Source organism: Artibeus jamaicensis, unplaced genomic scaffold (genome assembly GCF_021234435.1).
Source record: "Artibeus jamaicensis isolate MK-2021 breed Jamaican fruit bat unplaced genomic scaffold, CSHL_Jam_final contig_233, whole genome shotgun sequence".
Lineage (NCBI taxonomy): Eukaryota > Metazoa > Chordata > Mammalia > Chiroptera > Phyllostomidae > Artibeus > Artibeus jamaicensis.
The window spans coordinates 49,976,421-50,002,163 of NW_026521486.1; the positions used below are offsets into that span (position 1 = coordinate 49,976,421).

General features: G+C 52.1%; 1 protein-coding gene across 14 annotated transcripts; it reads right to left on the bottom strand.

The window, feature by feature from the left end:
• Nucleotides 1-1,008: 1,008 nt before the first annotated feature.
• On the bottom strand, nucleotides 1,009-25,732 carry POU6F1 (POU class 6 homeobox 1). Of its 14 annotated transcripts, none has more exons than XM_037137011.2 (14): nucleotides 25,049-25,731; nucleotides 24,382-24,487; nucleotides 21,959-22,062; nucleotides 18,070-18,318; nucleotides 17,541-17,634; nucleotides 15,723-15,918; nucleotides 11,697-11,818; nucleotides 10,619-10,844; nucleotides 9,835-10,091; nucleotides 9,034-9,162; nucleotides 8,200-8,403; nucleotides 5,787-5,928; nucleotides 5,082-5,250; nucleotides 1,009-4,137 (listed from the first exon to the last, which is right to left on the bottom strand). In XM_037137011.2, the coding sequence occupies exons 5-14, from the start codon at nucleotides 17,586-17,588 to the stop codon at nucleotides 3,792-3,794; spliced, it is 1,839 nt and encodes a 612-aa protein (XP_036992906.2). In that variant the 5' UTR covers nucleotides 17,589-17,634; nucleotides 18,070-18,318; nucleotides 21,959-22,062; nucleotides 24,382-24,487; nucleotides 25,049-25,731; the 3' UTR covers nucleotides 1,009-3,791. The 14 variants fall into 14 exon arrangements, with proteins under 14 accessions (XP_036992906.2, XP_053517718.1, XP_053517717.1 ...); XM_053661743.1 differs by having other exon boundaries at nucleotides 21,876-22,062; XM_053661742.1 differs by having other exon boundaries at nucleotides 18,070-22,062; nucleotides 25,112-25,731.
• Nucleotides 25,733-25,743: the final 11 nt, after the last annotated feature.

Below are 25,743 nucleotides of genomic sequence, written 5' to 3' on the forward strand. Positions count from 1 at the left end.
GTGAGATCTGGGTGGAGGTAAGTGCTGGCTTTGATCTAATTTTTCGATCCATTATTTCACAGCACTGTAAAGCTCCTCCAATCCCTAAGCCTTATATCAGTATCCGGTCATCTGTGGTCCCTTGGGTGGAGGTGGGGTGCTAGGGCATGATCTAGAACCCAGTACAGTGCCTGGCTCAGAAATTCTGTTTGGGTCCTGGCCGGGTGGCATGGTTGGTTGGAGTGTCATCCTGTACACCGAAAGGTCTGAGGTTCGATTTCTGGTCAGGGCACATACTTAAGTTGTAAGTCCAGTCCCCAGCTGGGGCATGTACAGGAGGCAACAGGATCAATGTTTCACACACTGATGTTTCTCTCTCTTCCCCCACCCTCTCTAAAATCAATAAACATATTCTCAAGTGAGATTTAAAAAAAAAGAAATTCTGCTTGGGTGGAATCCAAGGTGATGCCTTGCTCTCACCGATCCAGGTTACGGGGTCCAGACCACATCGGTACCAGGTAGGCGGAGAGGGGAAGAGGGCAGGCCACAGGGCAGCACGGCGTACACCCTGCTCCCTGGAGGCAGACAAGCAGAGAGAGGCCCACATGACAGCTGTGCTCTCCCAGCTCTGAGCTCACGCATCAGGCCTCTCCCTCACATTTGCAGGCCCGGGGAAGAGCAAAGTGAAGACCCAGCAGGGTGGTCTAGAAAGAGAAAGGGCACATCCCCTGGACCCTGCTCCCCACAGAGGGGGTGTGGCTGGAGGGCCAGCGGCAGGGCCTTTTGAAGCGGGAGTGCAGAGCATATGCGTGGCCTTCACCCTCTTGCAGTGGGATCTTCCAGGCTATAGGCTCTAGCAGCTCACTGATAATTCCCTGACATTCCCTCACTGATAATGGCCTCTGACATGAAGGCCCACATGTCCCCACCCTGACAGGTGAAGGAGAAACATGCAGACCAGTACAAAAGAAAAATACTGTTTATTCCATACGACAACATCAAGTGTTTCTCCCCTCCCCACCCCTCACTCCAGCCCCCAGTAGGTTCAGCCCCATGTCAGAGACAGACAGAACCTCAGCATCAGAGCCTGGCCTATGAGGCAGGATGGGAACCCAACCACAGGAAGATGATTGGATGTCCAAGGACAAAAAAAGGTCAGGGATTCTCATTCCAAATTCAAGTGTCTTCCTCCATCCATTTGGCCAGATTCCTTCCCTGGACCTCGCCCAGATAAAATACCATGCAAAGCACAGGTTCAAAGGTCTCAGCTAATTCACCAGGCCATAGGAAGTTTTGGTCTTTCATTTATTTAAAACAAAAACCAACAAACAAAACCACAAGCAAACAATAAAACCAGAACCGCCCTTTCTCCCTCCTTTCCATGGTGGAGGAGACACTGAACTCTGGCTTTAAGTCCAGAAAGCTGCTTTCAAAACAAAATTGATATCAACTCCCTTTAGAGTCTGATGCTACAAGAAACAAAACCGAAAACCCACCTCAGGGCCACAGGTGCTTCCCGGGGTGAGGGTGGGGGGTTCCCTACAGCAGGGAAGCAGGAGATTGTGGGCTGGTGAGCTCTGCTTCGGGCACATTTCTGGGACACCTGCGCCTTTCTGCCTGGGGTATTCAGTCTGTAAATATTCTACCCCCAACACTGTTCCTCTGGAAGACCCACCATCCTCCCTGCAGAGGAGAAAATGGTTTAGCTGTAGCCCAGCCTTGGGAAGGAGAGGAGGTGAGACAGCAGGGCCAGCCCTAATTTATACCAGCAGTTCATTATGTTTTCCTGCCCTGACACCAGACAGATGGACACACCCTGGGTTATCTGTTACTCCCCAGGTACCGTGACCCACCTGGAAGAAAGTGCATCTGAACACAAGTGTTTGAGGGTGAGAGCCTGTATCTCTCTAATTTATTGGAGGCTAAATCACTGAATCCTTAACAAACTCCAGTAGTTTATTACTGAATACTTGTTTACAACACCCCTCGATCTCATTGAGACAGGCTGATAACCCTGAACTTGAGTGTGGAACCTCCCTCCTCTGGAGACATTTTCTCCTGAGAATCTGAGGCAGGCAAGATACCCAAGCGCTTCCTCACTGCCACTGCACTGGGGCCGGCTTGCTGGTTCCGTTACAGTGGGCAGGAGTGTGTGCATGTGGCACTTTGACACACGGCTGTCTTCCCACTGGCAGGGCTGCCGAGAGGGCGGCCGTGCTGGCACTGCGGGGCTGGGAGGGACCAGTGGTAGGCAGGAAAGGAAAGAGCATGCCAGAGGAAGCTAGGCTAAGAGGTGGCTGCAGTGACCACCAGAGCTGGTACCAGGCCCTCACCTGGCAGTCACCTCCTCAGGGTGTGTCATGTGAGGGGCAGCGGAAGCCAGCTGCTAGAGACTTGGCTCTGTCAGGACAGGAGTTGTGAAGGGGGTGGGTGGCGGCTGACCCCTGTGACGCGTAGCCCTGGACGGACAGTCTACACAGCAAGGCTGGGCTCATCTAAGCAAACCTCTCAGTGCTGGCTGACTTCCTGGAGTCGCATGCAGAGTTCCAGGGGTCGCCCAGCCACACTGGGAAACTCAGGCACTGGGATGAGCCGCCAACCCCCAAAGTGCCATGGTTACCCTCTCTGGAGGAAAAAGCCATCTGGCTCCAGGGGTCTTCTTGGTTCAGTGGAACACTGGGGAGATTGGTTACACAAACACAGGGTCTAAGACTCTGGACAAAATAAGATTTCTCCTCCAGTATCCAAGGCTTAAAGTGACAGAGAAAGTTATAGTTAAATCACCTTCCACAGAAGGTGGAAGTCACCTTCCTGGGCTGCCATGTTGGCCTTTCTCCCAGGCCTTGCTGCCCAGGTTATTGTTGAGTTTGCCCCTCTGAGAAGGCCCCAACCCAGGCCTGGGGAACAATGTGAGGACAAGAGAATGAGCCAGCACTCTTCCCTTGTTTTTCCCCAAAGTGCCTGTTTACTGGGACTGCGGGTTTTCCAGGCTGCAAGTTCTCCTCTGAAGGAGATGGTCATGGCCAGAGACTGGATTAAAATCTGGAAGAATGGCCTTGTTTAGTAAGTTCCTGACCTACCACAGACCCAGGTCAACTCCAGGACAGCTAGAGTTCTCTGTTGCTTCCTTCCAACGTGGGTTACAAAAGAAAAGGTTCTGCTTTAGTGCAATTTTCCTCCATAGGAACCAGGGAGAGGTGGGAGAGCAGGTGCCATGTTCTGGCCCCAGGGCTGCGGAACCTTCCAACCTTGAAGTCAAGGCAGACACCGAGTCTGACTTTCTGAGCAGCACATCACACTTTCCAGAACTGTGTCTCTTAGGGCCTTTCAGGGGACAGAGTGCCTGCCGGCAAAGGGGGGTGAGCCTGTGGTTCTACGGACACGAACCTGCCACACCTGCCACACTTACACAGAGGAGGAGAGAAGAGAGGGTGAAAAGAGAACGCCATCGAAAACAAGAGCTAACGACCAGTCCTTAGGGGCTGCTACAGCCCTGCCCCAAAGACGGGGCAGAATTTACTCTTCAAAAACCACGTTACCAAAGTGCTTCTTTAAGTGACACCACAATTCCCTCCCTTGGCAGGACCAGCCAGAGCCTGGCACTCTGGGCGGGCTCCTCTGCCTCCCCGTGGTGTGCAATATGTGGGGGACGGGAGGGAGGCCACTGACACGCATGCACACGGTGGAGTCTCAAGACTCAGGACACGCACAGCCACGTGTAGCAGAATGACAGGTGCTGTCACAGCCATGGCTGCAGCCGGGCGCCAAGGGACAAGTACAAAGTGCTGGAACATAGGGCTGGGGGCTGAGCCCTAAGGGATCTGAAAGACATTCAGCTTGCTGGTGTTCTTGAGTGTCTGGCGCCGATTGCAGAACCAGACCCGCACGACCTCCCTGTCATAGTTGAGCTCCTTGGCAATCTCGGTTATCTCCTGGCCTGTGGGCAGCGGGTTCTTCTCGAAGTAGGCATTGAGAGCCACGATGGCCTGGGGGGTGAAGGAGGTGCGGCGTTTGCGTTTCTTGGAGGGCTCCCCTCCCACAAACTCCATCAGGTTCTGCTGGCCTTCCTGGTTCCGGAGCTCGGCCTCATTCAGCCACTTCTCCAGCACCGGCTTCAGCTTCTGGGCACTCTTGGGCGTGATGTCCAGCTTCTCGAACCTGCAGGTGACCCAAGCCCAGGAAGGGACAGTGAGAGTGTCTTGCCCCCCACACTGGGTGGGAGCACTCCCCTCGAGGTGTTGGTCCTCACCACCCCCACCAAGGCCCCCTCTGGCTCAGGCAAACCCAGACTTCTCAGACTACTCTGGGTCCCAGGTCATGGCAGAGGGACTGTCCCCATGGTCTCGGTCCAGCAGTGCAGTGACAACAGTGCACCGCTACATGAACAGCCACTCCAGAACTTTCACCAAGAGAGGGCCTCTCAGGTATAACCTCTCGAGGCCCCAGTGAATGGATGTCATCAGTGCCGTCCCCCTCTAATTACCCCCTCCTAGCATCGTCGGTAAGTCAGCCCGACGTGACTGCAGACGTCCCACTGTGGCGCTGAGTCTGAGAGGCGCTGTGGTCTGTCTGCGGAACTGGAAGGCCCATGAGACCCTCAGGCCGCCCCTGAGCCACGCCCTCACTGGTGTCTGAAACCCTCTGCTCCCCCTCCTGTGGCACCGGCACCAGACCCAGTCTGTGCGCTGCACAGAGAAAGCCAGCTGCATCACCTTCCAGTCGTGCCTTACAAGAGGGGGAGACAGAAGCATGGCGGGGGGGGGGGCACAGTTGCGAGCCGAGTCAGAACTGAAGTTCCCACCTTTGTGACTAATTTTGTGAGCTGTACTCCTTTCCCTCCAGGATTCCTGAATGGATTGGTGTCTTGGCATCCCAGATAAAGACCGTGTGTTGGGAAAGGCTCGGATTGGAGGATAAACATCAGAGGCCCCTCAGAAGGACCAGATCAGTCTTTGGCTCCCCCAAGTATTTGCATCTGTGCTTAAAGCAGCCTTCAGTGTTTGGAAGAAGGCAGGAGCAAGGCAGAAGAACGAGGTCAGATACCCAGGTAGGTATCTGTGAACACCTAGCAGGCCCCGACCTTGCCCAGGAGCCTTACTCACCGGCAGATGGCTGACTGGCTATAGGCCGGGCCTTCTGTTGCGGTCAGAGCCTGCCCCACCTGGGTCTGTGTGAGGCCCAGGGACAGCCGCCGGATCTTAAAGTTCTTGGCAAACTCCCGGATCTCTTCCAAGTTGATCCCGTCCTCATCCAGGCTTGGGGTGTGGGGCTCTAGGCGAGAGGAAGGGACCAGGGGTGAGTGCAGAGGGAAGATGATCATCACTGCTTATCTAGCCTATTGGCCTGGCCTGCTGCAGAGGGGTGAGGACATTTGGCAAAATACCCACATACCCCTAAGATCTTCATTAACCTTGTCCCTACGACAAATAAGACTGAGGGAAAAGGGGCCTGGACCAACCTGTCTGGAGGCAGGGGTCTATTTTCAAGTTCTTCCAGCTCTAACTGCTGACCCTCCCCATTCTCTGCAGTCCTGGACACCAAGCATACCCGCTAGCCATCCACATCCCTCGGATACTGGGTTAGGGACCACGGGAGAGACAGTCGACGGCCTGGCTACTGAGAGAAACAGCCTCCACTCTCATCACGCCTAGAATCCAGCTCGACAGAAACACAGTCCCTGGCATCGCGCATCTGCCCTTCCCTTTCAGACTCCAGTAAATTTATATGGAGAACAGCATCCAAAGAGGTCGGCGTGTCCAAATAAATGCCTCTCCCCTTCTCCAGAACCTCCTCCAGGAGCCACTTACTAGACACTAGCTGGCTGACAGTGGGGGTCTCCGAGCAGGTAATTGGGATGGGAGCAGAGGCAGATGGCTTGGCCGCTGGGGCTGGGCTGGCAATGACCACAGCAGGCGGGGGCACAGCTGGCGTCGGCTGGATGGGCTGCACCTGTGAGAAGAGAGCCAACAAGCCCGTACTGCCCACCTGCCCAGCTCGGGGGGGTCGGAGTCCCTGCATGGATCAGAGACACGGGCAAAATGAGGCATGATGTCCACACTCCCACCTGTGCCCCAACAAAACAAGACTAGAAGCTACTTCTTATCACCCACCCAATGACGATGACCTCCAAAATAAGCCCACAGCAACTTGCCCCAACAACCTGGAGCCTTCTGGCCACCCATGGCACAGGCAGGTCTGAGGCTCAGAAAGCTCAGTACGCTTGGCCAAAGCCCCAACACGCACCCACCCTTGAGAAAACTGCTCTTGAATCTCTGTCCTCAGAAGAGAAACCCAACCTGATTTCAGAGCCTCCCAAGCCCAAACATCCACTAACAGGGAACCAGCAAATGATGCCTGGGACCTCCCTACAAGGAGACACGGGGCAGCCACTCAAAAGAGCCAGGTATCTCTCTCTGCTGGCGGGAGCAAGCTCAGGGTCACACGCTAAGTGGAAACAAAAAGGCAAGTGAAAACCAGGTTTGATGGAATAATTCTTTTTAAAAAATACATGTAAATTTCCAGGAAAAAATAAAGGTGGAATTAAAAGGGATTTTTACTTAAAAAAAAAAAAGATTTTATTTATTTATCTTTAGAGGGGAAGGGAGGGAGAGAGGGAGAGAAATATCAATGTATGGTTGCCTCTCGTGCATCCCGGGCTGGGACCTGGCCAGCAACCCAGGCATGTGCCCTGACTGGGAACTAAACCGTGATCCTTTGGTTTGCAGGCCCGCACTCAATCCACTGAGCTACACCAGCCAGGGCATACTTTTCTACACTACATATAATCTTGGAATTTTTATAAAAATCATGTATTATTTATAATCGCAAGAAACTATAACTATATGAAATTAGTATTTTTAGTATTGTGTTTTTAAAAACCTTCTGGAAAAGTTCAGATTTTTCTAGGATGGGTCCTGTTCTCTGGATTCTACCTCTCGGTAGCTCTCAAGTCCAGTCCTTTCTGCTTCTTAGGGCCTTAGGCTCAGGTCAAGTCCCTTTTTTTTTGCTAGAACTGTTGAAGCTGCCCTGTCTCCTAACAGGTGACAAGGACTCAAGTTCACCACAGCTCAGTTCTTGGCTCCGCCTGCTGACAGGAAATTGTTTAATGCACATTTAATCAGCCATTTCCTGTTAAAAACCCTTCCATGCACTCTCATTAGCTAGCTCTTAACAGCAACCACAATAAAAACACTATTTTTCAAGTTCTTCCTGTGTACTAGAGTGTTAATGGCCTCTGTCTGTGCAGTAGGTCCTTCATACTCAAAACCTTCTGAAATTGGTCCTCTCGTAACTTCCATTTTCCAGATGAGGCAAAGGGGTTATTCACAAAGCTGGGAAGCAGCAACCATGTTTGAGAACCATGGGCCTCAATACCTGAGGACACATTATAAAGCGGAATTCCTGAGTCCCACCTGAGACCTACTGAATAAGAAAGTCTGGGCTGGGACCTGGGAGCCTGCATTCTAACAACCGCTCCAGGTAGTTCTGACACCCCCTCAGGTTTGAGAACCCCTGCACCCGATACTGCTTGCAATTTCCTAATTGCAAAAGGGGTAAAAGCCTCTCTCATCCAACTCATCCCTTAAGATTAGTTCAGTGCCCCTTCTCTGTGAAGCTTTGTAATGAACTTCATAGTCTGGTGAGCGCGTCCTTCTCTGGGTTTCCTTACAATGCCCCCTCAGAGTCTCTGTCAGGCTGCCTTGCACTTGTCTCCAATGCTGAGCTACCTGAGGCTACAAAGGGCGTCTTACTCTCCTCTACATCTTTAGTACCTGAGGTACAGCAGGCACGCAAAGACCACTCTTAGAATGAACAAATACATGAATAAGCAAAGCCACAGCACAGAGTGGAGGGGTGGAGGGGTGCAGGAGGAAGAGGGAGGGGTGCAGAACTACCCTCCCAGGGCTCTTCCAGCAGCTTGTTCACCCCGGAGCTGGCAAAGGCCCCGCTTACTTGGCCCGCCTCCTCCCAGGCCTTCTCAGAACGGCACTGGCCTCTGAGGGCACACAGACAAGTTGTTGGTGTGTGGGCAGGGGTTGGGGGCGTGTGCAGTTTCCCTGGGCAGAGTATGTGTGAATCGTGTGAGCCTTTTTTCCTGGACCTTCCCTAACTTTGAGGAGGTGCCCCACTTTCCCAGGGGCTTCAGAGAATAACCTTGTCCTGCCTACAGTCATGCTAGATAGCACTGCCAGCCCCCAGCCCCAACCCCGGTCCCTGTACCTCACTCTTAGCAGGGGACTCAGGCGTGCTTGGCTTCCGGACAGCCACAGGCGGAGGCAGGGGGCTGCTGGCCAAGGTTGCAATCACCTGGCCCTGGGCATTCAACAGCAGCTGGGGGGTCACAGCCTGGACCTGCAGGCTTTGGGCGGGTGCCGGGGCTGCCACGCTGGCTGAATTCACTACCCACGGGAGTGTTCCAATAACCTGGGAGGAAATAAGGCAGGGACCCTCAGTGTGAGGGCGGAATCCAGCTCCACCCTGCACCCAAATCCCCACACTGGCTGGGGAAAGGACTTAGACAAATCACTTAAACCCTATGGGCCTCAGTCTCCTCCTCAGCCTAGTGCAGGACTCAGTCTGGGGGCTGCTTCCTTTATCCTGTCTGCAGAGCTGTGACGGAGCAGGAACGAGTCTGTGCGTGGGGGCAGACAGACGGATGGGAGCCCCGCTCTGCCACAGTTCAGCTGTGTGGCTTCATTTCTCTAAACCTCAGCCTTCTTCCCCACTAAATGTCAATAAAAGTCTCTACCTAGTACATCTACACCCAAACGAAGTGAGATGATGTATGAGAAACCACCTAGCACAGACCCTGGCCACAAAGTAGATGCTCCATAAATGACGTAGATATTCACTTCAACTAGAGTGGGCACCTCTAGGGCAAGGTAGCAGCTCTGCCCATGCCTGGTCTCAGCATCAGTAGGCAGCTGCTGCATGGAAGATGGGAACAGCACGCTGACGCCCTGTTTGAGATTCTGTGACCCTCAGCCCGAGTCCTGGTCCTCTGGCCGGCTTCTCCACAGCTCCCATCCCCCAGCCCTGGCTTTGACCACTTGCCTGTCCCTGAGCACTGGTGAGGATCTGACTGCTGATCCCTGGCATGCTGGGAATGGCGTTGGCAATGACCGGAGTTGTAGTGAGGGAGCCCAGGATCTGGGTCTGTCCCCCGAGAGATGCAGCACTGATCTGTGGGCGGAGGAAGAGCCTTGCTCAGAGGCTGAGGGGAGAGAAAGAGCCCAAGGCAGAGAGAAGGGGACTCAAGGCACTGGGGTGGGGAGGTAGGGATGTGGGGCGGATATGTAGGAACGTGGGCTACAGGCCCATGTCCTCCAGCTGAATAGCATTCAGGGCTAGGGATGGCAGCGGTTGGCCAGGAAGGATGGGGTCAAAGCCCTGGAAGAATAACTCCAGCTAATCTTTCAGGCCAGGCCTGGGAGGGCAAAAGGGCCCGGGTGGAGTGGCCGACATGATTCTAGTGACATCTAACAGCTCCACTGACAAACTAGGAGCCACGGGGGACGACACCGACAGTGGGGGCTGTGAGCCTCCGGCTCCACCTTAGTGACAGCTCACAAGTGTGCAATCCCCAGACATCATCCCACCCTCCAAGGCTGGTCCAGTGGTTCAGGCTCTGGAGAATCTGCCCAGCCCTCTTGGCAGAGGTTGTCTGCTCTCATCTGGGATGGACGGGCTGGCAGCTGCAAGAAGGCTACAGAGGGAGCCCATCTCTGCTGGTGTGTTGGAAAAGAGCCACGCTCAGGGGACTGGTGCTCCACCTCCTTCCTCCCCTGTCAGTTCTACCCTTGGCCCAAGATTCAGTCCATCCCTGGTCAGCCCTGGGTGAGGGCAGCAGCTTACGATTCCCGGGCTAAATGCAAAGCCTGCAGGCTGGAGGGTGATCTGTTGGGGTGTGTCCACTGGCTTGGGGGTGGGGGCAGCAGCAGTGGCAGCAGTGGGCTGTGGTAGAATGGCAGGCGTGGTCTGCAGCAGCGGCGGCGGGGTCTGGAACAGCGTCTGGGGCTGAGCTGGTGGCCGGGGCTGGGCGGGCAAGGATGCCTGTACCGGTGGGGCAGCTTGCACAGGTGCCGGGAGAGCGGTGTTCAGCACGGCAGCTGCTACGGAGCAAGGCAGAGACAGAGGTGCTCAAATGCCCAGCCGCAGCCTAGGGCAGCTCCAATCCCAAGGGATCCGGCACGAGAACGAGAGGGGGTTGGGGCGGTGGGGCAAGGGGACAGGCGGCTGTGACTCCCTTGATCCTCGCGGGGGGCAGCACACGCCAACATCTCTCATCCCCCCTCCCTTGGGCCTGGAGGTGTGTAGGTTCAAAACCAGAAGTTGCGTCTTCTTGCAGTCCTTCTCAGGAGGCTGGTCATGGGGTGAGTTCTGGCGTGGGGGGAGGGGCAGTCTTAGACAGTTGGCCGAAGTAAGACAGGCCTGCTGGGCCAGCACGGCATCATGGCCTAGAGTCCCAAGGTGCTGCAGCAGCTCTATGGCTGGGTGCCTGGGACACCGGATCCAGACTCCAGGGCTGTCGTCCTGAGTGGGCTGTGGGCTCTGAGTCCGACATGGCAAGTGCACACGCACGAATGGTGGTGGTGAGTGGTGGGGGGCCAGGTGCAGTCCTGGGGAGAGTTGCCGTTACCTTGGAGACTGGCTAAAGGTGGCTTGAAAATTCCCCCCGTAGGAGAAGCGGCAGTCAGTCCTGGGAGGGCAGCCACGGTTGCTGTAGGAATTGTCCACACGGCCAGCCCCTGCTGACCAGCCACTTGACCTGCAATACTGATGGGGATAAGAAGAGGTTGAGTAACTGCCCCTGCTGGAACCATAACTCCTGTCAGAACTGTGGCTAAGTTTTCCTGAGTCAAGACCTGCAAAAGCAAACAAGATTTCAAAAAGAAAAGAAAAAATAAAAAAAAAATCAACATTGACAGCGCAAACACTGGGTCTCTCAGACCCAGCTGAGCACAAACAAAGCATTCTGAGGGCAGTGGGGGAAAGGCCGAGTGAGGGCGGGGACAAGCCCTGGCCCTAGCTGGAGGCTCGGTCTTGAGGGGGGTGCCTGGCCAGACTATCTGCCTTCAGAGAAGCTGCCAAATCGCAGGACAGGACTGGGCCCTGCTCACACGACAGCCGAGGGTGCGCAGGCCTCTGCCACTACAGAGTGCCGCCTCCCAGGCTTCCCTGGGCCCTCACCCACAGGACCAGTGTTTTACGGAACCAGATGGCCAAGGGCCCACAGAGGCTTCCGAGAAGCTTTGATGGAGGCTGCCCCTGATGAATGCTTGGAAATCTGTGCGCACGGTGAAAGGTCACAGGGAGCTCAGCACTCCGGAGACAGCTCACTGTGCTATGGGGCTGCCCCATGCTCTACATGAGGACTGTGAGCAATGCATTAACTTTTCCAGGCACCCAGTGGAAGAACTGACAAGGGTACTCACTCATTCCGTCATTAGATAGACGGATGGCCTGTGGCATGAAAGAGTTAATGTAACTCTACAACCCTTACTGGACCCAAGGAGCTCACCTGGCAAATGCAGACCTACTTTTCCCAGTGGGCCTCATCTAGGGCAGGGGAAAGGCCAGGGGCGCCTAACGGGGGACTCCCTCCCTCCCTCCCTCCAAGCCACAGCCCCTTCCTTATCCTGCCTTGTGAAGTTGCCATATCCCATGCCTTGCTTCTGCCCACTGCCCTCTGTCCAGGTCCCAGGGGTGGCTCTTACCTGGGGGGCAGCTTGGACAGCCAGTGGCGTCAGGGTCTGTGATGCCTGAGGCTGGCTTGGGGCTTGGCTGAAGGTGGCGACAGCAGGGACAGGGCTTGAAGGGATCGCTGGGAGTGACTTCACTTCATGTGGCATTGAGAAAAAGGACAAAGAGTGAGCCTGGTGTGAACAGAGGGGTGACCAGCTAGAATGTCTTGTCTGCAACTTGAAGTGGCAACTCTCAGCCTCATATTGTATTTTTGCACAACCCAAGACCTATCACTGGCTTTCCCTGGCCCAGAAGGCAGCCTCCCAAATGCTACTGGTAGTGACACTAGACCAGACCTAGACCTCTTGTGCCAGACCTAGAACGTAGGCCCTCTCCTTCCCACACTTAGATGAAAATGCAAGCCTATGCACAGTTGGGCATCAGTCTCTCATTTCCTAGCTCTACAGAGCACTGTGACCTATCACATAATCAGTAGAGGGGCCTGAAGGGAACGTGTCTGGGAGGGAAGGGCTAGACAGAGTCACTGGGAGCAGCTTCCCTCGGCTCATCCTGCAACTCGGCTCGTTGCTCAGCCCATCTCCAGGCTCCTTTTCAGGTGCAGGTGCTGGCTCGGGGAAAGGGCAAGGCCTCTGCAGGGTGCAGCCCTTGAAAGGACAGCCCCTGAAAATTAGACATGCGTTTGCCACACTTGGGACCACAGTGGTTCTCTGGGCCAGGTAGCTTTTCTCTGCAGGTCCCTGAGGTCTGAGTCCGGATGAGCTGCTTCAAAGAGCTCCTAAAAGAACTTCCCATGAACTAGAGCTTTTCATCCAGCTTATAGCTTCCTCTTGCTGCCCTGATTTGTCACGTATTGGGGATATCCACCAGGAAGCCTCTTCAAAGCCACACAATGAGGAAAAGGGTTATTATTTTATATGCGGTGAGACATTAAATGGAGTCTAGGTATTGGGCAATGGGTATTAGACCAGATCAGTGGCCTCTTAGTACTGGCTGGGCATAGATTTCCAGACCCTAATAAATCAGAATATCTGGCAGTGGAGGCCAGTCACCTCTCCTCTCTCTTTTTTCTTTTTTAAATTTTAAAAAAAATTTTCAACTAGAGCTGACATTCTATATTATCTTAGTTTCAAGTGTACATCCTAGAGATTAGACATTTCTGTAACTCACCAAGTACCCCTCTGACATCACACGTAGTTACTACAATGTTGACTACATTCCCTCCGCTGTGCTTCACTTCCCCACGGCTGCCTCCATCACCGGCGACCGGTGCGTCTCGGTCTCTTTTCTTTCAAGTTCCCTTGTGACACAGCACTTGGCCACAGTGGGAACCACGAATGAGATCACTGTCCAGCCCTGTGTTCCCAGCCCATATTTTACTCCGGAAAGGCACCACGCTAACTCAGGACTGTGCTGCTCATAGTACATTAGTTAAAAAATTCAGATTGCTTAGGGAATTAAAGAGACAGCAACAGCAACAAAAGCCTTATAAAATACTAAAAGAAAGCAAAATGTCAGATTTCTCTCCCTCGTGGAGAGGAGATACTTTTCTAACTACTACTAAAAAAAATTAAAGAAGATAAGGATAATCTGAACCTAGAAAAAATTTTAAAAACATTTTGTGTGACAAATAATAATGAGTTATAAAAAGGACAGTGAAAAACAGGAATATGATAAACATGAATGATAAAAGCTTACAAGCCAAAGGAATGAACTATTTGTTTTATTAGAATGTATTTCCAGCCCTGGCCATGTGGCTCAGTTGCTGGGGCGCCATCCTGCAGGGTGAGGGGTCGTCAGTTGATTCCTGGTCCTGGCACACACCTGGGTGGTGAGTTCAGTCCCTAGCAGGTGCACGTACCAGAGGCAACCAACCGATGTTTCTTTTTCACATCGATGTTTCTCTACTTCTCTTTCTCCCTCCCTTCTCCTCTCTCTGGAAATAAATAAATTAAGTCTTTAAAAAATAAATATATTTCCAAAGTAAGACCAAGGGATCCAAGAGTTTGCCTACACTTGGAGCTTCTGTCACTTCCTGCTGGACAGCTTTCCAGAAAGAATGACACACAGAAACGTGGGCAATGAGCCTGCTCCTCCACCGCGTCCCCCCGTCCGCGTTTATTGCTGTTGACTTTTCCGGCTTAACCGGCATGCGGTAGCTCATAGCCAACTACTTTTCCTCTCATTGATAGCAAGATTTTGTGCTTTTTCATGTGATGACTTCTTCCTACATAATTAATTTCTCTTCAAAAGGAATTTGAGTGGACTATACCTTAAAGAAAAAGATTTTTCAAAGGACCAATACAAAGACATTCAAAGCAGCACTGGTTATGACAATAAAACACCAGGCAGTCTGACAATGGCCAAAACCAGAACAGGTTTGTGAATCTATGTCAAAAAGGAACCGGGCATCCGAAACAGCACAGTGGCCAGACTCACACTCCACAGTCTACCCTTGGTAGACACAATGATAAAAACACGGATGTGTGACAAGGACTTGGAGGTAATTTAGAGTGTCAGAAATCACTCGATTTTTTTTCATCCTGAAAAAGATTTCTATTCCTTAGCTTTGTTTTGTTTTAAGAGGAAATGCTTCTTAACACTGCATATCTAGAAAGGTCCCATTAAGTCCTAGATTTAAGCCGGCAGCTTCTTAGGAAGTACCATCAAAATACCTCCCTTGCTTGTGTGACGATAACTAAAATTCCTTTACAAAGGAAAATTTTGCGAAACACCAACCTCTGGAAGAAGACGCAGGCTACCATAAACGCTCATGCTAAGGCGTAAATAATTGACTTAGGATCTATTTCCAGGAGCAGGTTTGGAGAAGGAGCAGCATTAAGACACCAGAAGAAATGAGATATGGAATATCCTTAGAAGGGTAAGGAGGGAAGTTAAGACACTGTGGATGAAGCTGGGAAACCTCTCAAATTTTCTGAAAAAGGGCTTCATCCCCACAATGAAAGGAATAAAAGGTGGTTAAGGGAAAGAATCCTTGTCTTTCCTGCCTGCTCTGCAGGGCACTGGCCCCTGGCCACTCAGGTAGTGGCCCCATTCTGACCTCAACATGGAAGCAGTATATTTCCACGTAAGGGGAAAAGGGTCATATTACTAAGAGGGGAAATAAGCCAAGTTACTAGGGCCCCATTTGGCAGGTAGAGCAATGGGTGTAAGGTCTAGCATTTTCCTGGGTGAGAAGTTGCTGTTTCCCTGAAGCCTGTCTATTCTCATTTGTTATCTTCTTGGCTCCCTCTCTTAGCCCACCCCCACCAGTCCAGATCTCCAATCCAGGGAAGGGAAGATAAGCAGAAGGCAAGGGTGATGAATCCTGATGTTCTGATGGAACTGGCAAGGGAGGCCCTAGGCTTCTTGCAAAAGGAGGTTACTATTCTGCAAGGTATTAATGAGAAAAGTCCCTCACTGAAATGACCAGAAAGCAGTGCCTAGTACCAGCCCAGGCTCTAGAATAGCCCTCCTGCAGGTAATTAGGAAAGACAGTGTGGGTGGACCAGCCACGTCCATTCCCGTGTAGGAGAATCAAGTTCACGCCCTCAACTCATTCTTGGAGGACAGCAGAAGTAAGCCCACCAGGCTTGACTCACACCAGCCCAGCTGGCATTCTGCAAGGTCCTACCTAACCCACATCCTTAGTCCCAGGTAAGTAAGATGCCCTCCCATCCCCAGCTTCTGGGACCTCCCAGCTTCCCCACAGCAGGTACTAAGTAGGAAGGGCTGGCAGGATCCTGAAGGTCTAGTCCTCTCCAAGGGTCTGGTTTAGACCTAGGAGCCCTCTCTGAGATTTGTTCGATCATCTTAGCTGACCCATCCCAGTTTAGGTCTGGAAGTGACTGAAACCAGAACTAAAGTTGTAGGGACAAGGAGTGCAGGAGAGCCCTAACAGCTGGCCAGAAGTAGAGGACATGGCCAAAGGCTGTCCAGTGGGGAGGAAGACAACAAGACCTGAAAGCCCTCTCGGCGCCAGGGAACCACAGGAAGGGACCCAAGTGGAACACAGCCAGATGGGGGCAATGGCCTCGTACCAGTTGCCTCTGTAGAGGAGTCTGGGTTGTCTGGCCCAGCTTCACCAGCAGGTTCGCTGGCTTCAGCAGGCCCTCCGCTCTGGCAGCCCTCCGCAGACACAGCTTCCAGTCCTTTGCTCTCCTCTTCAGCAGGGATCTGGGCATCCACGCCAACTTCCAGTACCCGGATGGTCTCATGGCCTGACATCACGATGACCTGCAAAGACAGGTCAGGACAGTGCTGGAGGAGGGGCTGATACAGACCCCCGGCTTGGGGACGGGAGCTCTGGGTATGGTTGAGGTTAGAGAGGAAAGGAGACCTGAGTATGCAGACTTCCTGTCCCAAGGACTGTGTCCTGTTGACAGTTCCAGAGCCTGGCTGGCGCAAGCTGTAGGCCGAGAGAAAGTAGGCCCCGGGGTGCGGGGGAAGGGCCTGACACTAGCTGGAAAAAGTCCCACAAAGCCAAACCATTTGGGGATATTTCCATTTGCTCTCTTTCTTGGACTCAGTTCAGGGAGCGGTAAAAGGTCTATCCTGCAGCCTTGCAAGGATGCCTCTGGCTGCTAGGATATCGGTGTGTGCCTACAAGGGCCCCTACCACAGTATCTATAGCTTACGCTGGGCCAAGGAGTGAATCCTGCCTCACAACCCTTGAAACCTTACAGAAGTTCCCTCAAAGGTAAAGCAGTGGAAAATGAATGCTCCACAGTGTTGAGCAAATTTTTCAGCTCATGATTCCTTTATTTCCAAAACTCTGGGGTAAAGGCCAAGATTTCCCTACAAGCCAACTGAAGACACAGCCTTCTCGCCCCACACCCCTGGCTGGAGCTTGTACCCGTGGGCCTGTGGCAACAGTTGCGCCATCTGCTGTGGGCCAGCTCTGACCTTGAAGGAAGCCTCCGTGCCCCAGCCACGCACGAGGCCACTGGGCCCCCTCAGAACACGGCCTTCTGCTCAAACAACCAGCACTCGCTCTTTACCTCCGGCACGGAAATGCTTCCAGTCAGGCTATTCAAACATCAGGGACACTTTGTACATTGAAAGCTCTTTGTCCAGCTTCCCTGCATTTGCCCTGTGCCTGAAGCCACCCCCACAACACTCTCCTTAAGCCTGAAAACTGGATTCAGCCAGAGACTCTGCTGGAAAAAGTGACAATGTGACCCATCAGGGGAGCTGGAGTAAAATAAACCCCCAGAAGCAATTGCCTTTCTGACTCAAACTTGACCCATGAGGGACTTCACTCCCATTTCATTTCTTTTTTAAGATTTTATTTATTTATTTTTAGAGAGGGGAAGGGAGGGAGAAAGAGAGGGAGAGAAACATCAATGTGTGGTTGCCTCTCGCACACCCCCTACTGGGCACTTGGCCCACAACCCCGGAATGTGCCTTGACTGGGACTTGAACTGGACACCCTTTGGTTTGCAGGCAGGCACTCAATCCACTGAGCCACACCAGCCAGGGCCCATTACATTCTAAGAGCTGTTAATCTTTTTTCTTCTTTTAAAAATTACACAAGTAGTAAATGGTCGCTGAAGAAAAATTAGAAAATATATATAAACAAGAAGAAAAATCAGGAGCAAATTATCCAATGTTCAAATCTTTCCCCATGTAAACTTACAGATGTTTGTATATTTCAATTTTACTTTTTAAAGTCACAGCTTAAATCCCCAAATGTAGCCCCTGAGAAATCCTACCTGGCAAGTACACCTGGGCAGGCGAAGTGACCATGAACTTTGGTAAGAAACAGACAATGAGAGGCTCTATGGGGTCTTCCTACTTTCTGACACCCCCTGCTCCATCACCCTCACTCCCCCACCTCTTCCTGCCCCAGAAAGTACCTGCTCATTGACAGTCAGAGATGACTCTGGGCCAGCTCCTGGATCCATGGTCACGTGTCAGGGTGGGGTGGGGTGGGCCCACACCTAGCACATCCTGTGGAGTGAAGTGGGGTGGGAAAAGCACAGGCTGATATGACACAGTAATTCAATTTCCATACTATCTCAAAAAGTCAGAAGTAGAATGGTAGGAAAAGAGAGAAGGTAAGTTCCCTCAAGAATTTGCAGACAGAAAGGATTCTAAGGGCTTTAAGACTAATGTCTTGCCTCCTACAGCAACCGGGGAGAACCTATTCAGAAGAACCAGGGTGACAAGAGGACAGAGAGGGGCAGGCATCCATCCCTGGGAGTTCCCCGTCTACTGGCAGAGAAAATACTCAGCACAGCCCAAGGAAACTCCCACCCAGGCACTCGGAAGCTCAGACATGGATAAGGAACCCTCTGGGTGTCGGAGTGCTTCTCAGGGGAGGAGTCTGAGCAGACTTCCTGGAAGAGATGGTAAAGATGGCATTAAATTAAAACAGACTCAAACCTGAACGTGTCTGGTCATCACCTGGAGCACTTGTTAAAATACACAGAGCCCCAGATTCGTCCTGAATCAACATTCCCGGAGCGTCTATTTGGCAGGTGGGTCCCACAGAGTCAGCGCTCAGGTGGTTCTGTGGCGGTGGCCTAAGGCAGGCTGGCCTCTCACACTGGAGGCAGAGCGACAACGGCTGGCAGAGCAGCCTGTCCCGAGCAGTGAGGAGTGGGAGAAGCCGTGTAAGAACAGGCTGTCTGGCTGGAGGCACAAACCGTAGCCATGAGAAATAAAAGGAATAAAGGGGACAAATAGGTTTGGACACATGTAAAAAAGTAGGCGATTAACTTTTATTTTGAGTGCCTACTGTGCTAAGCATTTTTTGTAACTAATTCAAGTATGACTCATGCCAGGTAGGGGCCAGGGGCATTATTATCACCATATAGATGAGGAAACTAGGCGCAGAGAAGTGATCTGGATTCCTCAACTTTCCCTACCTCCTCAGTCCTGCATTGTTTTACTTTTTCACGTGTATTTTCATTGACTGAAACCCATATATTCAAGTGCGAAAAAAATTAAGTATAATTTTGATCCATTCGCACTGAACAGCTATTGCTGTGTTGGCTGTTGTCATTTTTTTATTTGACAATCGAAGGGAAAAGAGGTCAGTGCCCCTGCCTAAATAGTTAGATGTTGCATGTTTTAAAAATTCTTGCAGCACACAGGTTGAAAATCGCTGGCTTAGAGAAAGGTATCCTGACGATTGTCAGTTTAGGGTTGGTTCTGTAAACCAAGTTCTAAAATGAAAATTTAGTATTTTGAACAAATATGACTAATAAAACATTTAAAAATATTTAAAAATGTAAATAATGATAAAAAATAATTTGGACAATTCTGGTGAAAGCTGGGGGTTGGAGAGCCAGAGCCCACCCAGAGCCTCCCATTCTGCCGTCTTTCTCCACTGAGTTGAGTGTGGAAAACACCTGAGGCAAACCTGGCAAGGTACCTTGCTTGGCTAACAGCTGGCTCACTTATCCCTGGCTTTCCTGTGCTAACATCTAAAGACGCAGGTAACCTCAGGGGGGAATGAGCGGAGGGTGCTAAGCCATTTGTCCAAATCTAAAAATCCAGAGGCCCAGGACCATCCAGGTCTTTCAGGGGAAGAGACCGAGATGAGTTAGGGGACCTGGTTCTATTTACCATTCTCCTTTAGGAATTGCTTTAGGCTAAGGGCAACATTCTAAGACACCTGGAGGAATACTTGGAAATCTCAAACAAATCAACCCCCCCCTAAAATAGCCGGAGATCATACAGGAAAAATCTGAAATGCTTTGATTCAACAAACATTTCAGGGACTACTACTATATGCTGAGTGTTGGGAATACGATAGGGGAAAAACACATTCCCCAGCTTTGTCAAGTCTGTAGCCTCGCACGAGAGTCAGGGAAATAAAAACACAAGGACAATACAGTCCACTAAGGGTCTGGTAGATGCACAGAGTGGTACAGGATGCACAGAAACGATGCCCAATGAAGTTTTGTGTGGTCCTTTTCCCTCTGTTCTAAAATGGCATGTGTTTCAGACATGAAATTTTACGTACGAAGAATCTTATGCCATGTAGAGGAAAATGGCACTTGTATGGGATTCAGACTTTTAACTCAGACTCATTTCTGTGGTTTTATTCCCTTACCATTTCATGTGGCTGAGGTTTTCAAGGCGTGAAACACCTTCTCAATATACAGTCATTTTGTGGAGTGGAGAGTACTCTGCATGAAGTTAGTCAACTCTAAGGAATGGCTGCTTGAGCTGGAATTAGTTTTACTGATACCCAGTTGATAGTCACATTTTTTTTTTTAGGGGAAATTACATTTCACCTTTTTTAATAGAATTCTTACAGGCAAGTTTGCTTGCAGACATCAGCATCTTCAGCTCTACACCACTTTCATATTTAAATTGTGCACCCACTCACCTTCTGCAGAGTTGCCACTCAAACAGGCCACAAGCAGAGGAAGTAGGAGACAGGTACAGACCAGTAGCTGGGGCAAAATGGGGCAGACAACCCACTCTTCCCCTCCGCCCCAGAGTGACAACCACCAAATCTAAATCTTGCTTGGACCTCACCTGGGAACTTTAGATTCGTATATCCAGTGGCCTACAGGTTGCTTACATCATCTCGTACTCAACAAATTGAAGATAAAACTCCTGATTTCCACCCCAGATCTGCTTCACCTACATGCAGCTTTCCCCATCCCAGCAAATGAAAGCTTTCTCCTCCCAGATGCTCAGCCCAACAACCTTGCCATCATCCTTGCCTTCTCTCTTATCCCACGTTTTCTCCTTTAGCAAATCTTGTTGGCTCTCCCTTCCAATATGCCCAGAATCCCCCTCTTCCTATCACTGTTACCCTGGCCCATGCAGTTTTAGTACCTAGTGTGAAGGAACACCACATGTCCTTCCACAGACAAGTATTACTTGCCCTGTTCTTTTTTTTTTTTCCTTTTTAAAGATCTTATTTATTTAATTTTACACATAGGGGAAGGGAGAGGGGAAGAGAGGAACAGAAACACCAACATGTGGTTCTCTCTTGTTGCACCCCCTACTGGGGACCTGCTCCACAACCCAGGCATGTGCCCTGACTGGGAATCAAACCAGCGACCCTTTGGTTGCTCAATCCACTGAGCCACCCCAGCCAGGGCTATGTGCCCTGTTCTTAAATGGCCAGACTCCAGGAAGTCCACCACCTCTTTCCAGCTGTCGTTGCCTGATGGACTTTCCGTATGTCCTCCCACCCTTCGCCATTTCTGGCCCCTGGACACAGATTTCTCTTCCCACCCGGTGAAGAATAATAATTACTGCCAGTTTATGGGGACCCAGGCCCATTACACATAGCATCACAAGGGAGGACCCTCTAGAGACGGCTTTCTTTCATGATCTCAGCTTTGATATTTACTAGCTGTGGGACTTGGAACAAGCGATTTAATGCCTCCGTTTTTTCATCTGTAACAATGAGAGTGATAGCCCCTGCCAATAAATTAATGCATGTAAAAAATTTAGATCAATGCCTAGCACTTAATAAGTGCTCAGATAATGGTAGCTACTATAAGATTTACATACATTGTCTCATTTCAATTGAGTGTAGCAGTTAAGAACTGGGGCTCATCTCTCGGTTTCGCCATTTCTTAGCTGGGAAACCTTGAGCAAAGGCCCGACCTCTCCATGCCTCCCTCGCCCGACCTGGAAAGTGGATGGTGCTGTAGTGAGTTGCGTAAGGGCTCAATAAATGTTAACTATTATTATTCAGCTCTGACACCAGCCCCATGAGACCACAGAGCAAACACAAACTGAAGGTGACCAATGGCGTGACTATCCACAGCTGGGCAGTTACCTCTCTGTTTTCTCAGGGATCAGTAATGAGAGAGTTTGTCTTAGAATTATGGTACAGAGCACCAAGGACAATTAGCTGTTATTACTCCCATTTTCACAGATGAGAAGGTTGAGGATCAAAGAGAGATAAGGGTATGAGCTTCAAATCCCAGCTGGGCCATGAAACAGCTGAGTGATCTCAGGTGGCTGATTTAATCTCTCTGAAGTGTAATTTCCTTATTTTTAAATGGTGATTAAAGCAGCAAGACTGATGGGGTTGTTATAATGATGGTATAAGATCATGTAACTAAAATGCTTAGCATGGTGCTCTTATTATGATCCCCATTTTTATCTGCAGGGAAATGGAGACAGAGAAAGGCCAGGTGACTTTCCCAAGGGGAAAGGCAGTGGCCAATTCAAACTTCAACAGGTGTTCACCTGCCCCAGATCCCTACCGTCCTCACATCACACCATGCCTCCTCTCGGAAGGTGGAACGAAGGCCGATGGGGCTATCCTGGCACCCAAAGATTGGGATACCTGGAAAAAGGTAGCTAGCAGACCTCCCGCCGCGGACTCCGGAGCCCTGGGCAGAGACGGTGGCTTGCCAAGCTGGTGGTAGGCTGGCTAGGCACACGCAGGGGCTGGGAGGAAGGGAAAAGGAAAGTGACAGGGAAGGAGTGAACAGCTTTCTTACCCCTTCCTCCAGCATACCCTCTGTAATCTTAGAAATATAGAGTCAAACGGTAACGACTAGGTTTATAAGGACAAAGTTAGGGTTAGTTTATCCCTCTCCCCCCTTTCCCTTGTGCCCATACTTGATTCATCCCAGGCAAGGTGAAGGGAGGGGGCAAATAAAACATGAAAAATAAAAAGTAGGTGTCTTCCCTCACCAGGCTGTAAGTCCCAAGAAGGTGTGTTTACTTATCCTCGTAGGCCAGTGCCTATGTAATACCCGGCACACACCAGGGAGCTGGTGAATATAATATAGTGTAGAAATCAGATCATATCGATTAGCCTCCTTGTATTTCCTACGCTCCTTCTCAAACACATGTCCTATTTCACATTGTTTGCCCCTATTTCCAGTTCTAGGGCTACCTAAAACGATTTCAAATTAGTATTGAGTTCTGGAGAATCGTGGTCACACTTACCCCATCCCGACGTGCCTGTCCTGCTCCTCATTCCCAAGCCCTCCTTCCCCTGGCCAGTTTCTCCCAGGGTATCACTCCATCTTTGGCCTCACTGTCCCTCATTTTGACACAGAAAGAGCTTGGTGTTTAAAGACAGAAGACCCAAGCTGAGTACTGTTTCTGCCCCAAGTAATGCCCTCTAAGCCTCAGTTTCTTTATCTGTAAAATCGGGCTAAATTACGCCACCCATCTCATGAATAATTGTGAGGATTAAATTGATGACATTCACGGAAGGCACTGAGAACAGGGCCTGGCACACAGCAAACATTATGTAATTGTCACTGCTGTCGCCATTGTTTGTCATTGAAATAAGCATGCATAAAAATGTTTTTAATTATAAAGGGCCATAAAAATGTAAAAGACTATTATTATGACTTTATAGTGAGTAAATCTTGGGGAGTGGCAAATGATCTAATCTTGTATTCCTTAATAATGCAGAAAACCCTTAGAGAAGCAATTTTTTTCTGACTTTTTAATTGCCAGGTAGTACCTCCAATAGAAGAAATAGCCCATCTCACACACACGTCACATCACATGATATTATCTTGTCTGTTTCTGTGTTCATGACCTGCCTGTCCCCCAAACTGAAATGAAAACTCCATGACAGAGGAAGTTCTATCTGTATTGTCTAGCATGTGGCACACAGTAGGTATTTCTGTGGGACCAGTGAACAAATGAGTGAAGTTCTACTGCAGATAGCAAAGTGCCAGGCCACAGAAACATCACGGGAGCACGAGGACTTCAATCCAAACTGAACCCTCCATGGAATCACTCCGCAGAAGGCACTGCTTGTCCATCAGTGTTGACTGCCTTAGACGACCAAGATCAGGGTAGGAGGGGTAAGTGTCCATGAACAACTGAAGACCAGCCCTCTACTTTTGGAACAAGGATGCAGAAAGAAGAGATGAGGCTAAAATCTCTGCAAAGAACTTCTTTCATTTGCCCAGGAAGGCTTTCTGACTGCATTTGATTTCCCCCGCCCAGCAGCTGAAGCTATTTCGTGTAGGTTTTAAGCTTCTAATCATATTTGAATGAGGGATCCCAAGGCTCAAGTGGAGGTTGCTAGGCTCCTTGGAGCTCCCTCGGCCTTGCCAGAGAAGAGTGCCCAGGGAGCATATATAGGGCCCATTATTATGACGGTTTATTAATAATAATATTGTTATTAAATATTTATGAACTACTCATGCTCTGCTCGATGGTGACCCTCCAACCTTTCCAGCAACGCCAGGTCCCTAACCCTGAGTCCCCCAACCCTCCCTGTGTATTGTGATCAGATAGAATTGCGACAGGTCGCCTTGGCCGCCTCGGCTGACCTTAACCACAGGGAACCCAGGCGTCCGGGTTCTCCCGTGGGGCAAGAATCCGCTCCTGGTTGCCACGGGGTCTGTGTGCAGAATGTGCTCTACGGTGTGTACCCTACCTGGGCTCCAGGAGCAGAAACGGGGAGGGGCCAGGTGCCAGCTTCCTACGGGGTCCACCTGGCGGCCGCCCCCGCCCCTCCCGGGGTCTCCGCCAGTCCGCGGACAGGCTTGGGCGCGGCCCGGGGCTCTCCGGCCCCACGCGGGCGACCCCGCGCTGCCCCACTCCCAGAGCTCCCGGCCGCCCGGCCCAGCAACCTGGAGCCCCGGCCCCGCGGCAGTTTTTTCTCTTTATCATAAATATATAAATTATGCTAATTACGGGCATTGCATATTAACCAAACCCGAAACCTCCCCTGCCCGGCCCCCTCCCCCTCCGTGCAAACCCCTCCCCGCCCCGGACCCCGCTACTTACCGGAGCCCGAGCCCGAGCCGCCTTCGCCCCGGGTGCCTGGTGGCTACCGATTAGAGATTCATCTCACAGCCTGGGCCGGGAGGCCGGGGCCCGGGGCGGCCGCCGCCTGTAGACAAAGAAGCCAGTGCGGCTCGGCTCGGCTCGGCTCGGCCGGGGAACCGGTCGGGACCCGCCGCCGCCCCCGGGCCCCCAGCCCGGGTTGGACGGAGCCGGAGGGGACTTCGCGGGCTGCGCTGGGCGGGGGCGGGACGGAGGGGAAGCGGGCCGGGGAAGCTGGGGTGGGGGGGTGGTCAGGTATATATATTTTCCTTCTTTTTCCCCTTCCACGGCCCCCCCTTCTCCCTCCCCCCTTTTTCCCTCCTTCTGCTACTTGGATTTTTTTAGCTGCTGCGTCATGAGCATAATTTATGCAGAGAGCTTTGCCGCATGCTGCACCGCGCGCGCCGGCCGCCGGGGGCGGGCGGGGAAGGGAGGGGATCGCGGAGCCAGGAACCGGCGGTGGGGGCGGGGAGGGGACCCTCGGCCTCCGGCCACGGCGGGAGGCCCCCAGAGGCTCGCCCCGGACCGGGACGGAGGGCCGGCGGGGCGGGCCCTGCAGCCCCCTGCGAGGCTCCGCGGGGGGCCGCTTCGTTTCGGAAGGTGCGCGCGCGGGCGGGCGGACTCGGACCCTACGCCGCGGTCCCTGCAGCCTGGGGTCGGGGCGGTGACGGCTGCGACTCCCGGCAGCCACCTTTCCCTCCCTGCGTTGGTCATCTGCCCTTCTCCACGCTGAAAGTCAAGTTCGTGCCCTTCCCCAAGCCTCAGGCCGGGGCGTGTCTGCGAGAAAGGAGGGGACTCGGGCGTCGCTCCGCCAGCGTCCAGCCCGGCACAGCTGAGCCGGGTCTTCACCTCCGGGCGGAGACCCGGGTCCGTCCCGCTCCCGACCGCCCTGGAGGCGGCGGCGGGCTGTGCTGCGTGGAGACAGCTGGCCTGCGTTCTTGTCCGGGAAGACAAGGAAATGTGCAGAATAACAAAAGTTCTGTGCAATGGTGAAAGCACAATGTCCGCCCCGGGATGGTAGTGGTGGGAAGGTTTGGCTCGTCTGGAGGCTCTGGAAGGTAGGGGAGGGGACGGGGTAAGAGGCCGAGTTTGGGACCGAGGGGAAGCAGCGGGAGGGCGGTGGACACACGGAAGGCGGAGGGGTTGGGAGACGCTAGAGGAAGAGGAGTGAGGGGAGTAGAGCCGGGGAGCAGGGAGGCTCTGCGCCCCCCGCGAGCCTGGACCCCGCGTCGAGGCAGCCTGTGGGGAGACGGGCACGCGCGAGCGGAAGGACGCGCAGCCGCAGCGCCCCCCCAGGCAGCGCCCGGCGCGGGCTGGTCGGGG